This window comes from Elephas maximus, chromosome 5 (assembly GCF_024166365.1).
Source record: "Elephas maximus indicus isolate mEleMax1 chromosome 5, mEleMax1 primary haplotype, whole genome shotgun sequence".
Taxonomy (NCBI): domain Eukaryota; kingdom Metazoa; phylum Chordata; class Mammalia; order Proboscidea; family Elephantidae; genus Elephas; species Elephas maximus.
In genome coordinates, this window is record NC_064823.1 from 87186374 (window position 1) to 87202522 (window position 16149).

Sequence of the window (16149 nt, forward strand, 5' to 3'; positions counted from 1 at the left end):
TTATCAGTTTTCTAGATTATGAGGCCAGGCTTGGATAGGTCTTCTTGCTGGCTCCAGTCCTGTTCCTGTTAAACTGTTTCATAAAGTTTCTGAAATAATTATTCTAAAATGCTATGACCATGTGATGTCTCTGCTTAAAAATCTTCAAAGGCTACTCATAGTTTAGAGGGTGAAAGTCAAGCTCCTTAAATTGGCACATGAGGTCCTCCATATCTAGCCCTGGCTAACCTTCTCAGCCCTATTTCTTCCCAGCCTCTTCTGCCTTTACATTCCATACCAAACCCTGCGGACACTATCCTATTTCTCACATTTGTGATGTTGCTCATGTTGTCACCTTCCCTTTCTTTACTTGTCCCTTTAAGGCTTAGTTCATGTCATCTTCAGGAACCTTTCCTGACCTCCTGCTCTCCCATTAAAAACCAAAAAAACCAAACCAAACCAAACCTCTGCGGTCGAGTCGATTCCAACTCATAGCGACCCTATAGGACAGAGTAGTACTGCCCCATATGGTTTCCAAGGAGCGCCTGGTGGATTCAAACTGCTGTCCTTTTGGTTAGCAGCTGTAGCATTTATCCACTACGCCACCAGGGTTTCTGCTTCCCAATTAGGATCTTCTTTATCCACAATACTGTATACACATCTCTATAACTGCATATATCACATCATTTTATAATCATCTCTTTGTCTTGTCTTCACACTATTGTGACTTCCCTGAAGGCAGGTTCCAAGTTTTATATGACTTTATCCCTGGTGGCATAGTGGTTATGGGTTCTAGCTTGTGAACTAGAAAACTTGGGTATGAACTACAGCTCTACCATTTATAATGTGACCTGCGCAAGTTATGTACCCTACGTTTTCAGTTTTCTCAACAGCAAAATAAAATGAATGAAAGCACAATAAATACTACACAGCACATAGTGAGTACCCAATAAGTATTGGCTATTATTACTGTATAGTCATCACACTTGTTCTTAGTTCTCAAAATAAGAAAATAATTTCTCTTTTCCTACTTTCTACAAAACATAGTGAGCCTGCAGTGTTAACCATACACTAATCTTATGCTCAGTTAAAAAATCTCACTTAAAAAAGAAAAAAAAAACATACAAATGCAAACCCTGTCATTCTTCCATTTGGAAGTAAAATGTGAATTTTAAAGATGAGGAAACACTTTGAATAGAATAGTGTCAATATCAGCAGTATCTTCAGCAAGTTTTCTTAGTCTTTCTCCCTACTACCCGTTCATAAGGAGTTATTGGTACCCCTTTCAAAGTATTGTGGACAACGATATCGGTCACACCAACCCTGGGAACCAAGGCAGAGTATTTTGTAATAAATGTTTTCTGATATCTCAGTCAGCAAATAAGATAAAATTCTCTGTTGTAATGGCAGCACCTAAGTTTTCCTTCTTCCCCCAATTGTGCCCACCTTTTTTATTACCACTTTTATTTCTAAAAATAATTTTAAAATATATTTTATATGTATTCATCCATCCACCACAAGGTCAGACACAAGTTTTCCATATTGTTGGAATGAATCCAGTAAGGAAAAGTTCTGCCCTTGCCGTAAAGAACTGTCCATTATAATAAAAGGACAGAGCTATACTGAGTTTTACTACTGAAGTTAATCACACAGGCCAGTCTGGTTTAGAAGGACATATGCAATAATGAATAAAACATGTACAATTTGATAACTGAATAAATGGATTAATACTAGATTAAGTGTTTTCTTAGATTTATCAATTGATATATTCTCATCATACCATGGCAGTTTCTATAAATATTATTATTAATTGATAAAGCCAAGGAAACATTTAATTGGCATAAATAGTTGGTTTGACAAGGCTCAAATGAAAGTGAAAATAAATTATGAAATCACAAATTATCAATATCAGGAATAAAAGAGGGGACATCACTAGAAATCCTATAGATATTAAAAGTATAAGAAAATATTACGAATAAACTCTGTGTTAATAAGTTTGACAACATAACTAAATGGGCAAATTCCTTGAAAGACATGAATTACCAAAACTGACACAATAAGAAATAAAAATGTGAATAGTTCTATAACTAATTAAGAAATTTAATTCATAATTTAAAATCTTCTTATAAAGAAAACCACAGGTCTGGATAGCTTCACAGGTGAATTCTAACAAATGTTTATGGAGGAAATAATACCAATCCTGCACAAACTCTTTCAGACCTCATTTATGAGGTCAGCCTTGTCCTTATACCAAAATTAGACATCATAATGGAAAAACAAAAACAACTAGATTCTCTTAAACATGGACACAAAAATCCATACAGAAGATTTACAAATCTAAGTCAGCAATATAATAAAAGACCAACTGGGGCTTATCACAAGAATGCAAGATTGCTTTAACATCCAAAATATCAATCAATTCACTATATTTACAGAAAAAAAAAAAAATATGATCATCTCAACAGATACCCTCCCAAAAGAAAAAGCATCTGATATACACAGCAACATGGATGAATCTCAGAAACATTATATTCAACAAAAGAAGCCAGGCACAAAAGAATATGTACTATTTATGATTTCATTTATATAATGTTCTAGAACAAAGAAAATTGAGAGGAGATTGAAAATATTTTTGGGGGGTTACAGCAATGTTCTATATCAGGGGTTGACAAACTTTTTTCTGTAAAGAGCGGGATAGTAAGTATTTTAGGCTTTTCAGGCCATACATAGCCTCTGTCTCATGTATTTTATTTTTCAAATTCTTAAAAAAATATGAAAAACATCCTTAGCTTGTGGACCTTGCAAAAACAGACTGCAGGCTGAATTTGGCCCATGGGCCACAGTTTGCGAATTCCTGTTCTACACCTTAACTAGAGAGTTGGTTCCACAAGTGTATACATTTTTCGAAATGTGTAGTGCATATCACTGCAGGTAAACTATGCTTCAAAAAAGTTAAAAAATTTATGAGCCCATTATTAGATGTCAAGAATGGGGTGATCTCTTTTACAAACTATATCACTGGGTGACCATCAAATCACTAAGCTATTGGAGACTATATAGTCTGTGGCCATGTGCCTCATATAAAAAATAAAATCCTTCCATTCCAAGGCTTCCTAGAAATAATTGGCTCCACTAATGTACATTACTGTCTTAAAAAGGAAACTGTATAAGCTAATCAAAGAAAGAAAGTTTCCAAAACACTTACCTCTTCTGTCAGTTTTGTGTTAGATTTTTCTAATGCATCCACTTTTGCCTGAAGGTTGTTTACAGTAGCGCTATTAATAGAAGAAAAAACATAATTGTCTTTTTTGAATATCAGAACATACCCTGTACTTTCCTTTTTTAAATACCCATTACACTTATCATTATTTCTTTAATGTCCCTAATCCCTGGGACACTTGCAAGCTCTAAGATAGTTTACAAGTGGCTGTGTCTATCTTCCTAACTGCTGTATCCTTGGCACTGAAGTGTGTATTCAGTAATCATTTGCTGAATGAAATAAAAGAGCTTATCTATTATATAGTAAGTGTTAAGATTTAATTATACATAATGGTAACAGCCTACATGAATTCATTTCTTGCCATACGCCAAGCACTATACTAAATTCTTTAACTCAACAACCCTATGTGTTATATATTCCCAATTACAGATGAAGAAACTGAGACATAGGAAGATTGAATAATACTGTCATGTTTATATTTCATTGTCAACCGTAACTACCTCTTTGCCTGACTGGTATCTCTATATGGCTTCAATATAAACATTAGTTGTTGGTCCTCAGAGAAAATGCATTGAATTTGTTCTTTTATTTTCTAGCTGAAACCAGGAATACTCAAAATTTATACTGACTTAGGTCTTAATTTAATAATTGCTATCTTTTATAAGAGAGCTACAAACAAAATGAGAACTAGTAGATATATTATTTTTTTCTGAATTATTCAACAGCAATTTATTTAGTCTTCAGTTTAACAAGAACATCAAAGTACCTGAGACTATCAATAGCTTTTGGATAGCTCTCCTCAGGAAACAGAAGACTGTTTCATGTTTTGGAGGGTTCCGATAAATACTTAGTGAGTTGCTGAATTGATGGCTATGATGGTGAAGAGTGGGTAGATTAATACTAATAATACAATATATAAATAAGAAATATAAGGAATCAGAGAGATATGCTTAATCTAAAGTTACTAAGGTGATGAGGGGCTTATCCAAGATCAGTTCTGAACTATGTGGCTGAACCTCCTGAACCAATATTTATCTCACATATATTTAAATTCTTAACTGAATGCTTTTACTTAATCACTAGAGTTATAATCGCATACTAATCTTATACTGTCTTTCACCAAGGTTACTAAGAGAGTTAAATACCATTTATCCAGTGCCTAGAGTCCTTGCCATGCACGAATTCTACATATATTGGTTGAGTATTGCGTGAATTTATCCTCACTTCCTATCATTTTACCCTTTCCTTTCTTCTCCAACAAAACCCCCATCAAAGTAATGTTATTTATTCAATCTTTACTTCAGATGTCTGTTGAGTTCTTCTACATAGTTCTTCTGGTCCAGAATTGCAGTAATTTGACCATCTCTGGGGAGGGGGGAGGAGAAAAGGAAATGGAAATAAAATAACATTAGAAACATAAAGATCCACCCCCCCCCGCCACCCCGCCACATCTTTTCATAAAACATAGAAAAGACACAGTGGCACAGATAACACTGAACCAGAAGACAGACTTGATGCATAACCCTCAACGTATCAATGTGAAGATTTGGAGGCTTAAAAAATTTTTAAAAAAAAAACTACAGTAACAAAGTCCTTATTATAGCTTACAAACCTTAATAACTTAGCTTATAGGAATAACAGTTACAATATATCAGATACATTTAAAAGATAAACAATTTCTTCTTGAGGTTGATAGGTTTTTCAGCTTTGCTAGTATTATTTATAGTAACTATTTTTCATTTGTCATAGGAAATGAGGTAAGGTTACTCTGGAGTAATACAGTTGTTCTCAAATGCTATACGTTTGCCTTTAAGTGACATTTATATTTCAAAGTGAACAGCAAAAAAAGTTTTCAAAAAAATCCAGTGTTTATTATTATATAAGAAAATATAGTGTGGAAAAATAAGGTTTTCTTTTAGAACCAACTGATCTGTAATAGATAAAAGTTAAACAGCCAGATATTTCAAAAATGAAAGACAAAATTAAGGCCACCTAAATACCAAGTGGTATCTATCATCTCTAGCTGAATGACCAATGTTAAAAATATCAAACTAATTATGCTTTCAACTGCTAAATTTATGAAGGGTATAAAGTGTATTTGTGATCTCTAATTTCTAAGCACTCTAATATGCATTTGAAACTTTTAATTTTGAAAAATTTGATGTTTAGAGAATAGTTTTAAAGGTAGTAGAGGGTTCTCATATTCCCTTCCCTTGACTTGCTCTAATGTTAACATTGTACATAACCTGATGATGCATATTTAATACTAGGAATTTTAAGCAAACTGAGAATGCAATCCCACTGGTCAATAAGACCTTTATTTTTTTTCCAAACACTACCTTAAGAGTGGAGAACTGAACTCCTCTTATAAAAATCTTTATTTCTGTTTGTACCTGAACCGCATAAAAACCCTCTTAGGGTTTAGTAGTAGGCATAGTAATCAGATATTTTTGGCAAGACTCTATTAGAGTTTTATTGTCAGAAATCTTTTCAGCAAGTCTGATAAAGCATTATTAAATACTACCAAAGATATCAGAGGAAAAAAAAAAAGAAAACCAATTTTCTTTATACATACCCTTCACTACCTTTACTGCTGTTCCCATCTTTGAGATACATTGAAAAATCTATGACTCCAACCTACAGAGAGAATTTTCAGAATTTAATATAAAATTAGATAAGTTTTCTAAGGCATAACACAATATCTGTTTTTAGGCACTTAAAACAGTAATATAATCATGACAATTCCAGAAATTTGTGATGAAAAACGTTTTACTTCTAATATAATTGAGAACTGACAAGGGTTAGAATTAAGTAAAGAATCAAGATTAAAAGTCAATAACCCACTGTGGTCGAGCCAATTTCAACTCCTAGTAACCCTGTAGGACACAGCAGAACTGCCCCATATGGTTTCCAGGGCTATAAATCTTTACAGGAGCAGACTGCCACATCTTTCTCCTGCAGAGCGGCTGGTGGGTTCATACCACCGACATTTTGGTTAGCAACTGAGCATTTAACCACTGCTCTACCAGGGTGAGAATAGAATAGTAGATCATGGTAAGGCAAACAGTCAACAGAATATTTAATATAAATAAGATCTAAAGTTCTTTAAGTCAATAGGAATAGAAGACTAGATCATGGCTAAGGCAAATGGCCAACAGAATACTTAGCATAAATACGATCTAAAATTTCTCTTTTGCTTCTTTCATGTTATTTGCCTATTTCAAATATTCTGCTACTACACTCATTTTTAGGAATAAGTTTAAAAAAATTAAATTATAAAAATAAATGCAGATCAAAATATCATACTTCCCTTTCCACTTTCCCAAGGTAAAATGTAACAGAAATTTATTATTTCACACAGAAGGGGTGAGAAATATTCATAGTGAAAAAAGAAGCTTCACTTATTGGGCAAGTAGTATGTGTCAGGTCCTCTTCTAAATGCATTACACGGACCAAATCTTTTATTCCTCACAATAACCCTATGAAATAGATACTCTTTCGATCCCTACATTACAGCCAAGGAAACTAAAGCAAAAAGAAGTTAAGTAATTGCAAAATATACTTAGCTAGAAAATGAGGAAGCCAGAATTTGAACCTAGGCAGTTTGGCTTCAGAGCATTCATTCCTAGCTTCTATACAATACTGGCTTTTAGTATTTAGCCTGGGCATATACTTCAGTCTGTGCCTATACTTTAGCCTATATATATATATATATATAAAATATATGTTTTACAGGGATCACCGTAAAGACAAGAGTTTTAAAAACATTCATAACATAAATATGCCAAGTTGGAAGAAAAAACAAATAATCTAATTTTTCACCGGTACCTCAAAATCAAAGGAAATACTATTTACGACTCACAAAATTTTCCCTAATTTGGTTGTTATGATCAAATCAATCCAAATTCTGATAACAACAGAACTCAGAGTGACACAATTGGTAACTGAGTACCCTTCCCATACCTGAGAGTCCAAATCTTCTCCTTTCATACAGAAGTTGGCATCAATGACATTCAGACCCACCAGGAGACCAGCAATTATGGCTCCTTCTTCTTCCATCATAAGGGCATTGGGTTCATAGAATTCACTGTAAGAGAAATCCACAAACGCTCTGCAGTAGTAATAAAACCTCAGTAATCCAATAATGTAATCATGAAACAAGGGAAAAAAGGCTTGCCTCGTTATTGAAAACGGTCATCTATGGCAACAGTGAAAAAAGTAAAAACAAAGAATTGCTCGGATAAATACTTCAGATGACAGGTACATGAACACATTTTCTAGATAACAGACAGTCTGGCTGAAAGAAATGTGATCAGAATGGTATTTTGACTGGAGGTATTTCTGTTCATGCTTTTTTCACGTATTTGTATGTTACCCACGCTGGCAGAATTTTGTAAACTTTTATACAATCTAAACATTTTCTTAGTTTTAAAAAATTTGCCTTATTTGTGATTTCCTTTACTTAAAATTCTGCTTAAGTACCACATTCTTTTAAAGCAGTGAACAAACACTTTAGCAGTAAGTATTAACTGTTAAATTACATATATTTATCTTTGACTAATTAGCAAAAGTTCCCTAACAAGCAACATGTATAATAGCCTGAAGATAGTTTTAAAATGTTAAAGTATTATTTTCTTTTATTGTTTAATAAAATGATTTTTCATTATAGGAAAAGAAAGAAAGACAGAAAGAAAATAAAATATAGGCAAGCAAAAAGAAACACAAGAAACCCTATAATTCCACCTACCCATGACCTGCTGGTATATAACCTTTACAATTATTTCGATTTCTGAGCAATGTACCTGACGTGCAGCCACCCTGTCAGCAGAGGCTTCCATGTTCCTACGATGCTGAACAGGTTTCAGTGGTGCTCCCAGACTAAGATGGACTAGGAAGAAAGGCCTGCTTCTGAAAATTCCATATAAATTCTATGGATCACAAAGGTCTGATCCTGTTGTGCACGGGGTTGCCATGAGTCAGGGTCAACTCGACAATAGCTAACAACAACATACATATTTTTGAGAGACACTAAAAAGGGATTATAGCATTAAAATTATCTGGAATGTTTTGTTTTTTTCTTTTGGCTTAACAGTATTTTGAATATCTTTTTATTTCAAGAGATAATTTTCTGCAACTGCATTTATACTGGCTTGATTACATCCCACTGCATGGACGTACTATAAATTGACTTAGCTACTTCCTTTCCAATGAATGGTTAGGCTGTTTTTGGCTTTTCACCACTACATACCCACAGGGCAGGTGTAATAGGTTTAAAATGACTTAGAAATAAAAATACAAAAGAAACAAAGTACTTGAAAATTTCTGGATAACAATTCTTAAAGACCCACAGATGATTAAAAACTGTTCTAAGATGTACCAAAATTACTAATACACAAAAAATCCAGTGACTTAAATATTCATTTCCAACCAGTTTGACATCATGATTGACACAGCATCTCAATCTATTTGTTTTCCACAAAGCCAACTGGGATTTCTTCAAGATCAACCTCAATCATTGATAACAATCAATACAATTCACTGATTTTAGTTTCTCTCCTTTCTTTTTGGATTTTTTTATAAAAGATACGAACAAATGGTAAAATAGTTCAAACACAAGCAATAGCATATGAAAGATCTGCAAATTTACCATTTCCCTGAATATTTTTGTTCTTTGGTAGCCTCTGAAAGAAACTGAGTAGAAATGGAATGAACAGTGTTCTTTAACAGTTTATTCTCCCAAAAGCCTCATGTAAAAAGTTGTTTGGGCAGCTGCTTAGAAGACAAGCAAGACTGCATCCCAACATTACACATTTAAAACACTCCAAAACAAAATGTCAGACTATGAGCTCCTTGATGGCACAGTAAACATTTTAATTTATTTAACATAAATGCAGAAAAATATACAAATTCTAAAAGAAACCATTCCATGAATTTTCATAAGAAAATACATCTACTGGGTAATCATTATCTTGATCAAGAAGAAAACATTTCCAGAACCCTAGAATTCACTCTTGCCCTCTCCCAGCCACTATCTATCACCATAGATTGGTTTTGCCTGTATTTGAAATTTATATAAATGGAATTATGTTGTACATACTCTTTTGTGTCTGGCTTCATTTGTACAATATTTGTGAGATTCATATATAGTTATAGTTCATTCATTTTCACTGATGGAGAGTATTTCATGGTAGGAATAGACTATAATGTAGCCCTTCTATTGCTGATTGATACCTTGGTTATTTCCAGTACATGCAGGCTATACTACTACTCTGAATATTTTTAATTTTTTTTTTGTACATATACATATGCATTTCTGTTAAACATAGCTAGGAGTGAAACTAATACAAAGAACTGATTGCCTAGTTCACAAGACTGAATCCATTCAGTCTAGTGCTCTGCTGGGCTAAGTCAATTCTCCAGACCCCAACTCACATCACATAGTTTTGATCAGAGACACTTCGTTGCAGTCACCTACAGCTTGAACACTAGACCCTACAGACCCTCAAGGCTTAACCCTTAGAAAGTGGAGAGAAAATAAAAAAAGTTCCCCTGAATGGTTCCTATTTCTTACTCCCCTGGTTTAAGTTTTCTTAGGCAAAAAAACAGCTACCAATGGCATATCCAGTTGCAGCAACATTAAAATGATGCTCCATTAGGACCTACAGTACAACTTCTTTTAAAAACTAGGTTCTTTCAAACCCAGCCATTTCTTTAAATTCTGTTACTTGCTCTTCTTGTTATATTCTCAGAGGCAATCTGCTATCTGTGTTTCTCTTGGTAAAATTTAATGACCTACAAGATATGTAAAAGTACACTAATCCTAAATTATAGCCAAATCTATTTCATAAAGAGAACATACTCATGTAACCAGACCCCAGATTAAGAAACAATTATAGTACAGAACCCCAGAATCTCCTTTAATTTCTACTGACCACCCCCACCCCACCAAAGGGAACTTCTTTCCTGACTTCTAACATCAAAGATTAGTTTTGTATTTGTTTCTAAACTTTATGTAAGTAGAACAATAAACTACATGTTTTTTTGGGTCTGATTTCTTTTCCCTAGTATTATATTTGTGAGATTAATCCATGTTGCTACATGTAATTGCTGTACAGTATTTCATTGCATGAATATACCACAAGTTACTTATCCATTCTACTTGGATAGACACTTGGGTTGCTATTTGGGACTATTACAACATTGTAATACTATGAACGTTCGTGTTCATATCTTTTGTTAAACATAAGTATGCATTTCTATTAGCTATAATAACTAGAAGTGGAATTACTAGATCATAAGGTATGCTTGTAATGAACTTTAACAGATAATGCCAGTTTTCCTAAGTTTCTGCACCATTTATCTCTCCCATCAACAGAGCACTAAAGTTACTTCACATCCTCACCAATACTTGGTATTATCTTTCTCATTTTAGCCATTTTGGTGGGCGTGTTGTGGTATCACACTGTTGTTTTAATTTGCATTTCTGTGATGGATAGTGAAGTTGGGTATCTTTTTCCATGTTTACTGGTCATTTGGATTTCCTCTTTTGTAAAATGCTTGTTCAAGTCTACCTATTTTTATATTTGCTTGTCTGCCTTTTTCTTAATGGTTTATAGATCTTTATATACCCTGAACATGAGTATCTTTTTTGTATATAGATAATTGCAAATATCTCTGAGTTACCTTTTCACTCTTAATCTTAATAGTGGTTTTGATAAGCAGAAGTTCTTAATTTTAATGTGGACTAACATCAACTGTTAGTGTTTTTTACGTTCTGCTTAAAAAATCTTTGCTTATCATAAGTCACAAATATGTTCTCCTATGTTTTCTTCTAAAAGCTTCATTGTTTTACCTTCCACATTCATATTCATAAAAACACACAACTGTGTGCTATTTGAATTTAATGCTACACGCCAAAGTTCTGTCTTGTTGAGCCTGGGCACGTGCTAAGGGTCAGAAGTTTTTACTGTTTTCTGGAGGTGTTAAGCTTTGGTTTCCTTGCAAAAAGGGCCATGCATATGCCACAGTGACAGACGGCACTCAAGTAATATAAAAACATCATTCATGAGTATGAGTGTGAAGTATAAGAGAATGCATTAGATTGAAATATATGTAATTGTCACTATTAAACTGTTTCTGACCTATAAAAATAGCAGTTTTATATGGTTTGGTATGAACAACATACTAAAAAAAGAAGAAAATTTAACAAGAAAGCATTCTTACCTGAGGAGTTCTTTCTTATTGATCAAGGCTTTCATATATTCTGAGAGTTTCTTTTGCATTAATGCCAAACGAAGCCAGGCTCTTCCTCTGCCTACTGGCGTCCTAAAAAAGCACAGAAACCAAACAACTAAAAATACAAGCAATGGGGGCAGGGGCCACAGTGAAATACAGATCCACTCACTCTGGCTAATGGGCTCCCAGTGTAACACGTACACCGCGGGGCTCCTTACCACCTTTCAAGCCACGCTCCTACGTGAGGAATTCCGTGTCGGTGGGCGAGACCCAGGTGTGTTTGCGACAAATGCTCTTGCAAAGAATTAACTACTAAATGAGACTATAATTTCAAGACAAGATCTCCTGAAGGCCCAGCTAAAAATGTTCTATATAGATATCAAGACACTAATGCAGACACAGTCAATTTATGCTTCTATCTGATTAAAATTAAACCAAACTAATTTGGGTAGGTGGTCATCACCCCTTTTCAAGTTCTAAGGTAAGTTCTAGGTGTCAAATCCTGAGGTCCATTTGGTAACATTATCAGTCTGGCTCTCAAACTACACCTACCGCATCCTTTTTTCTAAGTCAAGTCCAGCATGCCACCTCCCTAGATCTAACTTCCTGAGACTAATTCTCACCAGTACCTTAAAAAAAAGAAAGAAATATTTGGTATTTCAACGAGACAACCTCTCTTGGATTAACAATTAATTCTCTCTCAAGGGCATACTTTTTAAAAATATTTTCATATTTTCAATTCTCGTAACAGTGTCTATTAATAATAACATTATACATTTTTGATTATGCAATAAACTATTGCAATCACCATTATCTTTAGTCTCTCTCTTCAAGGAGACAGTTATTCTTTTGATTTTCCTAAGAAATAGAATTAAACCTGAAACTTACTTAAGTCCCGGAAGATCTTTAACACTTGCTGTTATCTCTGCAGCTTCTGGAACAAGCTTTTCTACCAGCTCTAGAGGCCCCCAGAAGGATTTATTTTGTCCAAGAAAAGTTTTCTTGGCTAAGGCAACAAAAGCAAAGCAATATTTTATTTTAATATTCTTTACAACATAAACACTCCCTCAAACACACACATACTTCTCATTTATTCAGTGACCTTCTTAGGGAGCTAACCGTAGATATCAGACAATTGTAAAATTAGTCATGCTTTCAAAATGGATGACATTTGTGAAAATTAAAAGAAAAAATCCCTAATTCTTAAGACTCAGTCCCTTCCACTTTCAGGAAGAGTTTGCGGACTAAACCATTGTAACAATACAGTACTTAAAACCATGTGGTATTAGTGAAGAAGGCAGTCCAATGGAGAGTATGTAATCCAGAAACCGACTATCAAATAATGGGGAAGAGAGGAAGAAAGGAAGCCAAGACAAATAAGACCATGTCCTCCCCGCAAAAAGCTTATGGTTAAGTGGAAAGGGCACTAAGTGAGAGTCAGCACCTGCTCTGCTCCAACCCACTGTGTGACTGTGAGCAAGTCAAGGTCCCAGGCCTGTTTCCACCTATAAAAAGGAACTGCCGTATTTGACTAGATAACTTTTTATGGACTTTCCAGTTCTAACACTGAATGATGTGTTTTTTAAGTCCTATAAGATCAACCATATTTCTGTCTATTCTAAGACAAATGATCGTAGGAATAGCCCAGGTAAAAAAAACTTTCCAACTTTTTTGTCTTTTATCTTTTTACTTGTGATAAACATTTGAGATTTACATGGTTTTAAAATCTGATAAACTAATGTTAAGTGTCATCGTCATTAATGTGTACCTCATGTTATTTCAAAAAATATATTCCTGATAATGTGTAAAAATGGTATATTTGAAAAAAACTAATGGAACTTGCTATTAAAATGCATTTGAAGGATAAATCTTTTTGTAAAGTAAATAATAACCTCTTGTTAGTGCTGCCAAGTCTGTTCTGACTCATAGCCACCTTATGTACAACAGAACGAAACACTGCCTGGTCCTGTGCCACCCTTATAATCGTTGCTGTGTTTGAGCCCACTATTGCAGCCACTGTGTCAATACATCTTGTTGAGGGTCTTCCTCTTTTTCACTGACCCTCTACTTTACCAAGCATCATGTCCTTCTCTAGGGATTGGTCACTTCTAATAACATGTCCAAAGTATATGAATGAGTCATCCCATCCTTGCTTGTAGGGGGCATTCTGGCTGTACTTCTTCCAAGACAGATTTGTTCATTCTTCTGGCAGTCCATGGTATATTCAATATTCTTCACCAACACCATAATTCAAAGGCATCAATTCTTCAGTCTTTCTTATTCACTGTCCAGCTTTCACATGCATATGAGGTGATTGAAAATAACATGGCTTGGGTCAGGTGCACCTTTGTCCTCAACGTACCATCTTTGCTTTTTAACAGCTGAAAGAGATCTTTTGCAACAGACTTGCTCAATGCAATTCATCACTGGATTTCCTGACTACTGGTTCCATGGGTGTTGACTGTGGATCCAAGTAAAACAAAATCCTTGACAACTTTAATATTGTCTCCATTTATCATGATGGTGCTTATTGGTCCAGCTGTGAGGACTTTTGTTTTCTTTATGTTGTGGTGCAATCCATATTGAAAGCTGTAGTCTTTGATCTTCATCAGTCAGTGTTTTAAGTCCTCTTCATTTTCAGCAAACAAGGTTGTGTTATCTACATATCACAGATTGTTAATGAGTCTTCTTCCTCCAATTCTAATGTTGTATTCTTCAGCATACAGATTGAATAAGTATCGTGAAAGGATACAATCCTGATGCACACCTTCCCTGACTTTAAACCACAAAGTATCCCCTTGTCCTGTTCAAACAACTGCCTCGTGGTCTACGTACAGGTTCCCCATGAGCATAATTAAGTATTCCGGAATTCCCATTCTTCGAAATCTGATCCATAACTTGTTAAGATCCACATAGCCAAATGCCTTTGCACAGTCAATAAAAACACAGGTAAACATATTTCTGGTATTCTCTGCTTTTAGCCAAGATCCATCTGACATCATCAATGATATCCCTAGTTCCACGTCCTCTTCTGAATCTGGCCTGAATTTCTGGCAGTTCCCTGTTAATGTACTGCTGTAATTGTTTGTGAATTATCTTTCACATAATTTTACTTGGGTGTGATATTAATGACATTGTTCCATAATTTCCACATTCCATTGGATCACCTTTCTTTGGAATGGGCATAATATGGATTGCTTCCAGTCAGTTGGCCAGGTAGCTGTCTTCCAAATTTCTTGGCACAGACGAGTGAGCACTTCCAGCATTGCATCCATTTGTTGAAGATCTCAATTGGTATTTTGACAATTCCTGAAACCTTGTTTTTCAACAGTACCTTCAGTGCAGCTCAGACTTCTTGCTTATATGCTACCTCCTGAAATGGCTGAATATCGACCAATTATTTTTGGTACAGTGACTCTGTGTATTCCTTCCATCCATCCTTCCTTCCATCCTCTCTTGATGTTTCTTGCCTTGTTCAATTTTTTGCCTACAGAATCCTTCAGCATTGCAACTTGAATTTTTTCTTTGGTTCTTTCAGCTTGAGAATGCTGAGCTGATTCTTCCCTTTTGGTTTTCTAACTCCAGGTCTTTGCACACATCCTTATAACACTTTATTTTGTCTTCTTGAGCCACACTTTGAAATCCTCTATTTGGCTCTTTAACTTCATCGTTTCTCCTGTTTGCTTTAGTTATTCTATGCTCAAGAGCAAGTTTCAGAGTCTCTTCTGACATCCATTTAAAATTTTTAAATCAGATTTTTAGATACCAAGTTTTCCTTAAATAATAAATATTTAAGCTTTTGTTTGAAAAGATCAATGATGTGAAAGGTGTCATCAATAAATAAAGTCAGATATCTAGTAAATAATTTAGATGAAAATAATCATTTCTCATAAAATCTACATCCACCTGAATGTGTAATAATGGGGAATCAAAATTATGATATATTTATTCAATGGGACACTGAAAGTAAGGGTTAATGTGCACTGTAGCAACAAAGAAAATGCTAAATGCTTACTGTAAAAACCAGAAGGTAAGATTGTGTTTGCATCCTGATTACAAATATGTAAGGAGGACAAAAGGCTTGCTGACCACTGCCAAACACCTGGCTTACGGATGGTTGATTTAGGATAGTAGCAATATTCTTATTTTCTAAATTTTCTGTAATTTCTCCACTTAACCCAATAGAATAGGAGATAAGCAAGCAAATATACCCTCTGTATGCATTATTCAAATCAGAGCTTCTATTAAAAAAAAAAAAAATCTATTAGACATGTCAAAACAATCTAGAAATTTGAAAAAAGGAGTTTTAAACCTTAGGATTTTGAACAAAAAAAAATCAGTGATTCCATATTAGATGTCCAAATAACTAAGATCCTACCTATAAGTTGAATATGGAGACATGATTTTAAAAATTACAGGTAGTCACCGACGTAAGACATATTCGAGTTACAACAACCACACTTAACTTACTACTGTAGTTTGCTGGTGTTATCATTCTCAGATGTTCAAAGACTGAATTTATAAAGATATTGATAATTAAAGGCAATAATAATGAAAATTAAAAAAAAAAGTATTTGACTACATCAGAACCGACTTATGACAGTCATCAGAATGGAACCCTGTTGTAGGTTGGGGACTACTTGCACATCGTTTTGGAAAAAAAACTTGAATAACAAAAGCAATACAACAAAGAAGTTTATAATGTAGAAAGCCCT

At 34.4% G+C, this 16149-nt stretch overlaps 1 protein-coding gene across 15 annotated transcripts in view; it reads right to left on the reverse strand.

Moving 5' to 3' along the window:
- The window catches only part of RUFY3 (RUN and FYVE domain containing 3), an 89014-nt gene that overhangs the window by 21398 nt on the left and 51467 nt on the right, over positions 1–16149 (reverse strand). For all 15 annotated transcript variants that reach the window (XR_007517658.1, XM_049886076.1, XM_049886082.1 and 12 more), the window contains 6 exons: positions 12323–12440; positions 11423–11524; positions 7163–7286; positions 5775–5836; positions 4499–4564; positions 3185–3254 (listed from right to left, as the gene is read on the reverse strand). Coding sequence is in view for 14 of the 15 variants with exons in the window: in XM_049886076.1 (XP_049742033.1) it covers positions 3185–3254; positions 4499–4564; positions 5775–5836; positions 7163–7286; positions 11423–11524; positions 12323–12440 (542 nt within the window). In the remaining variant the exon portion in view is untranslated. The remainder of the gene's footprint in view (positions 1–3184; positions 3255–4498; positions 4565–5774; positions 5837–7162; positions 7287–11422; positions 11525–12322; positions 12441–16149) is intronic.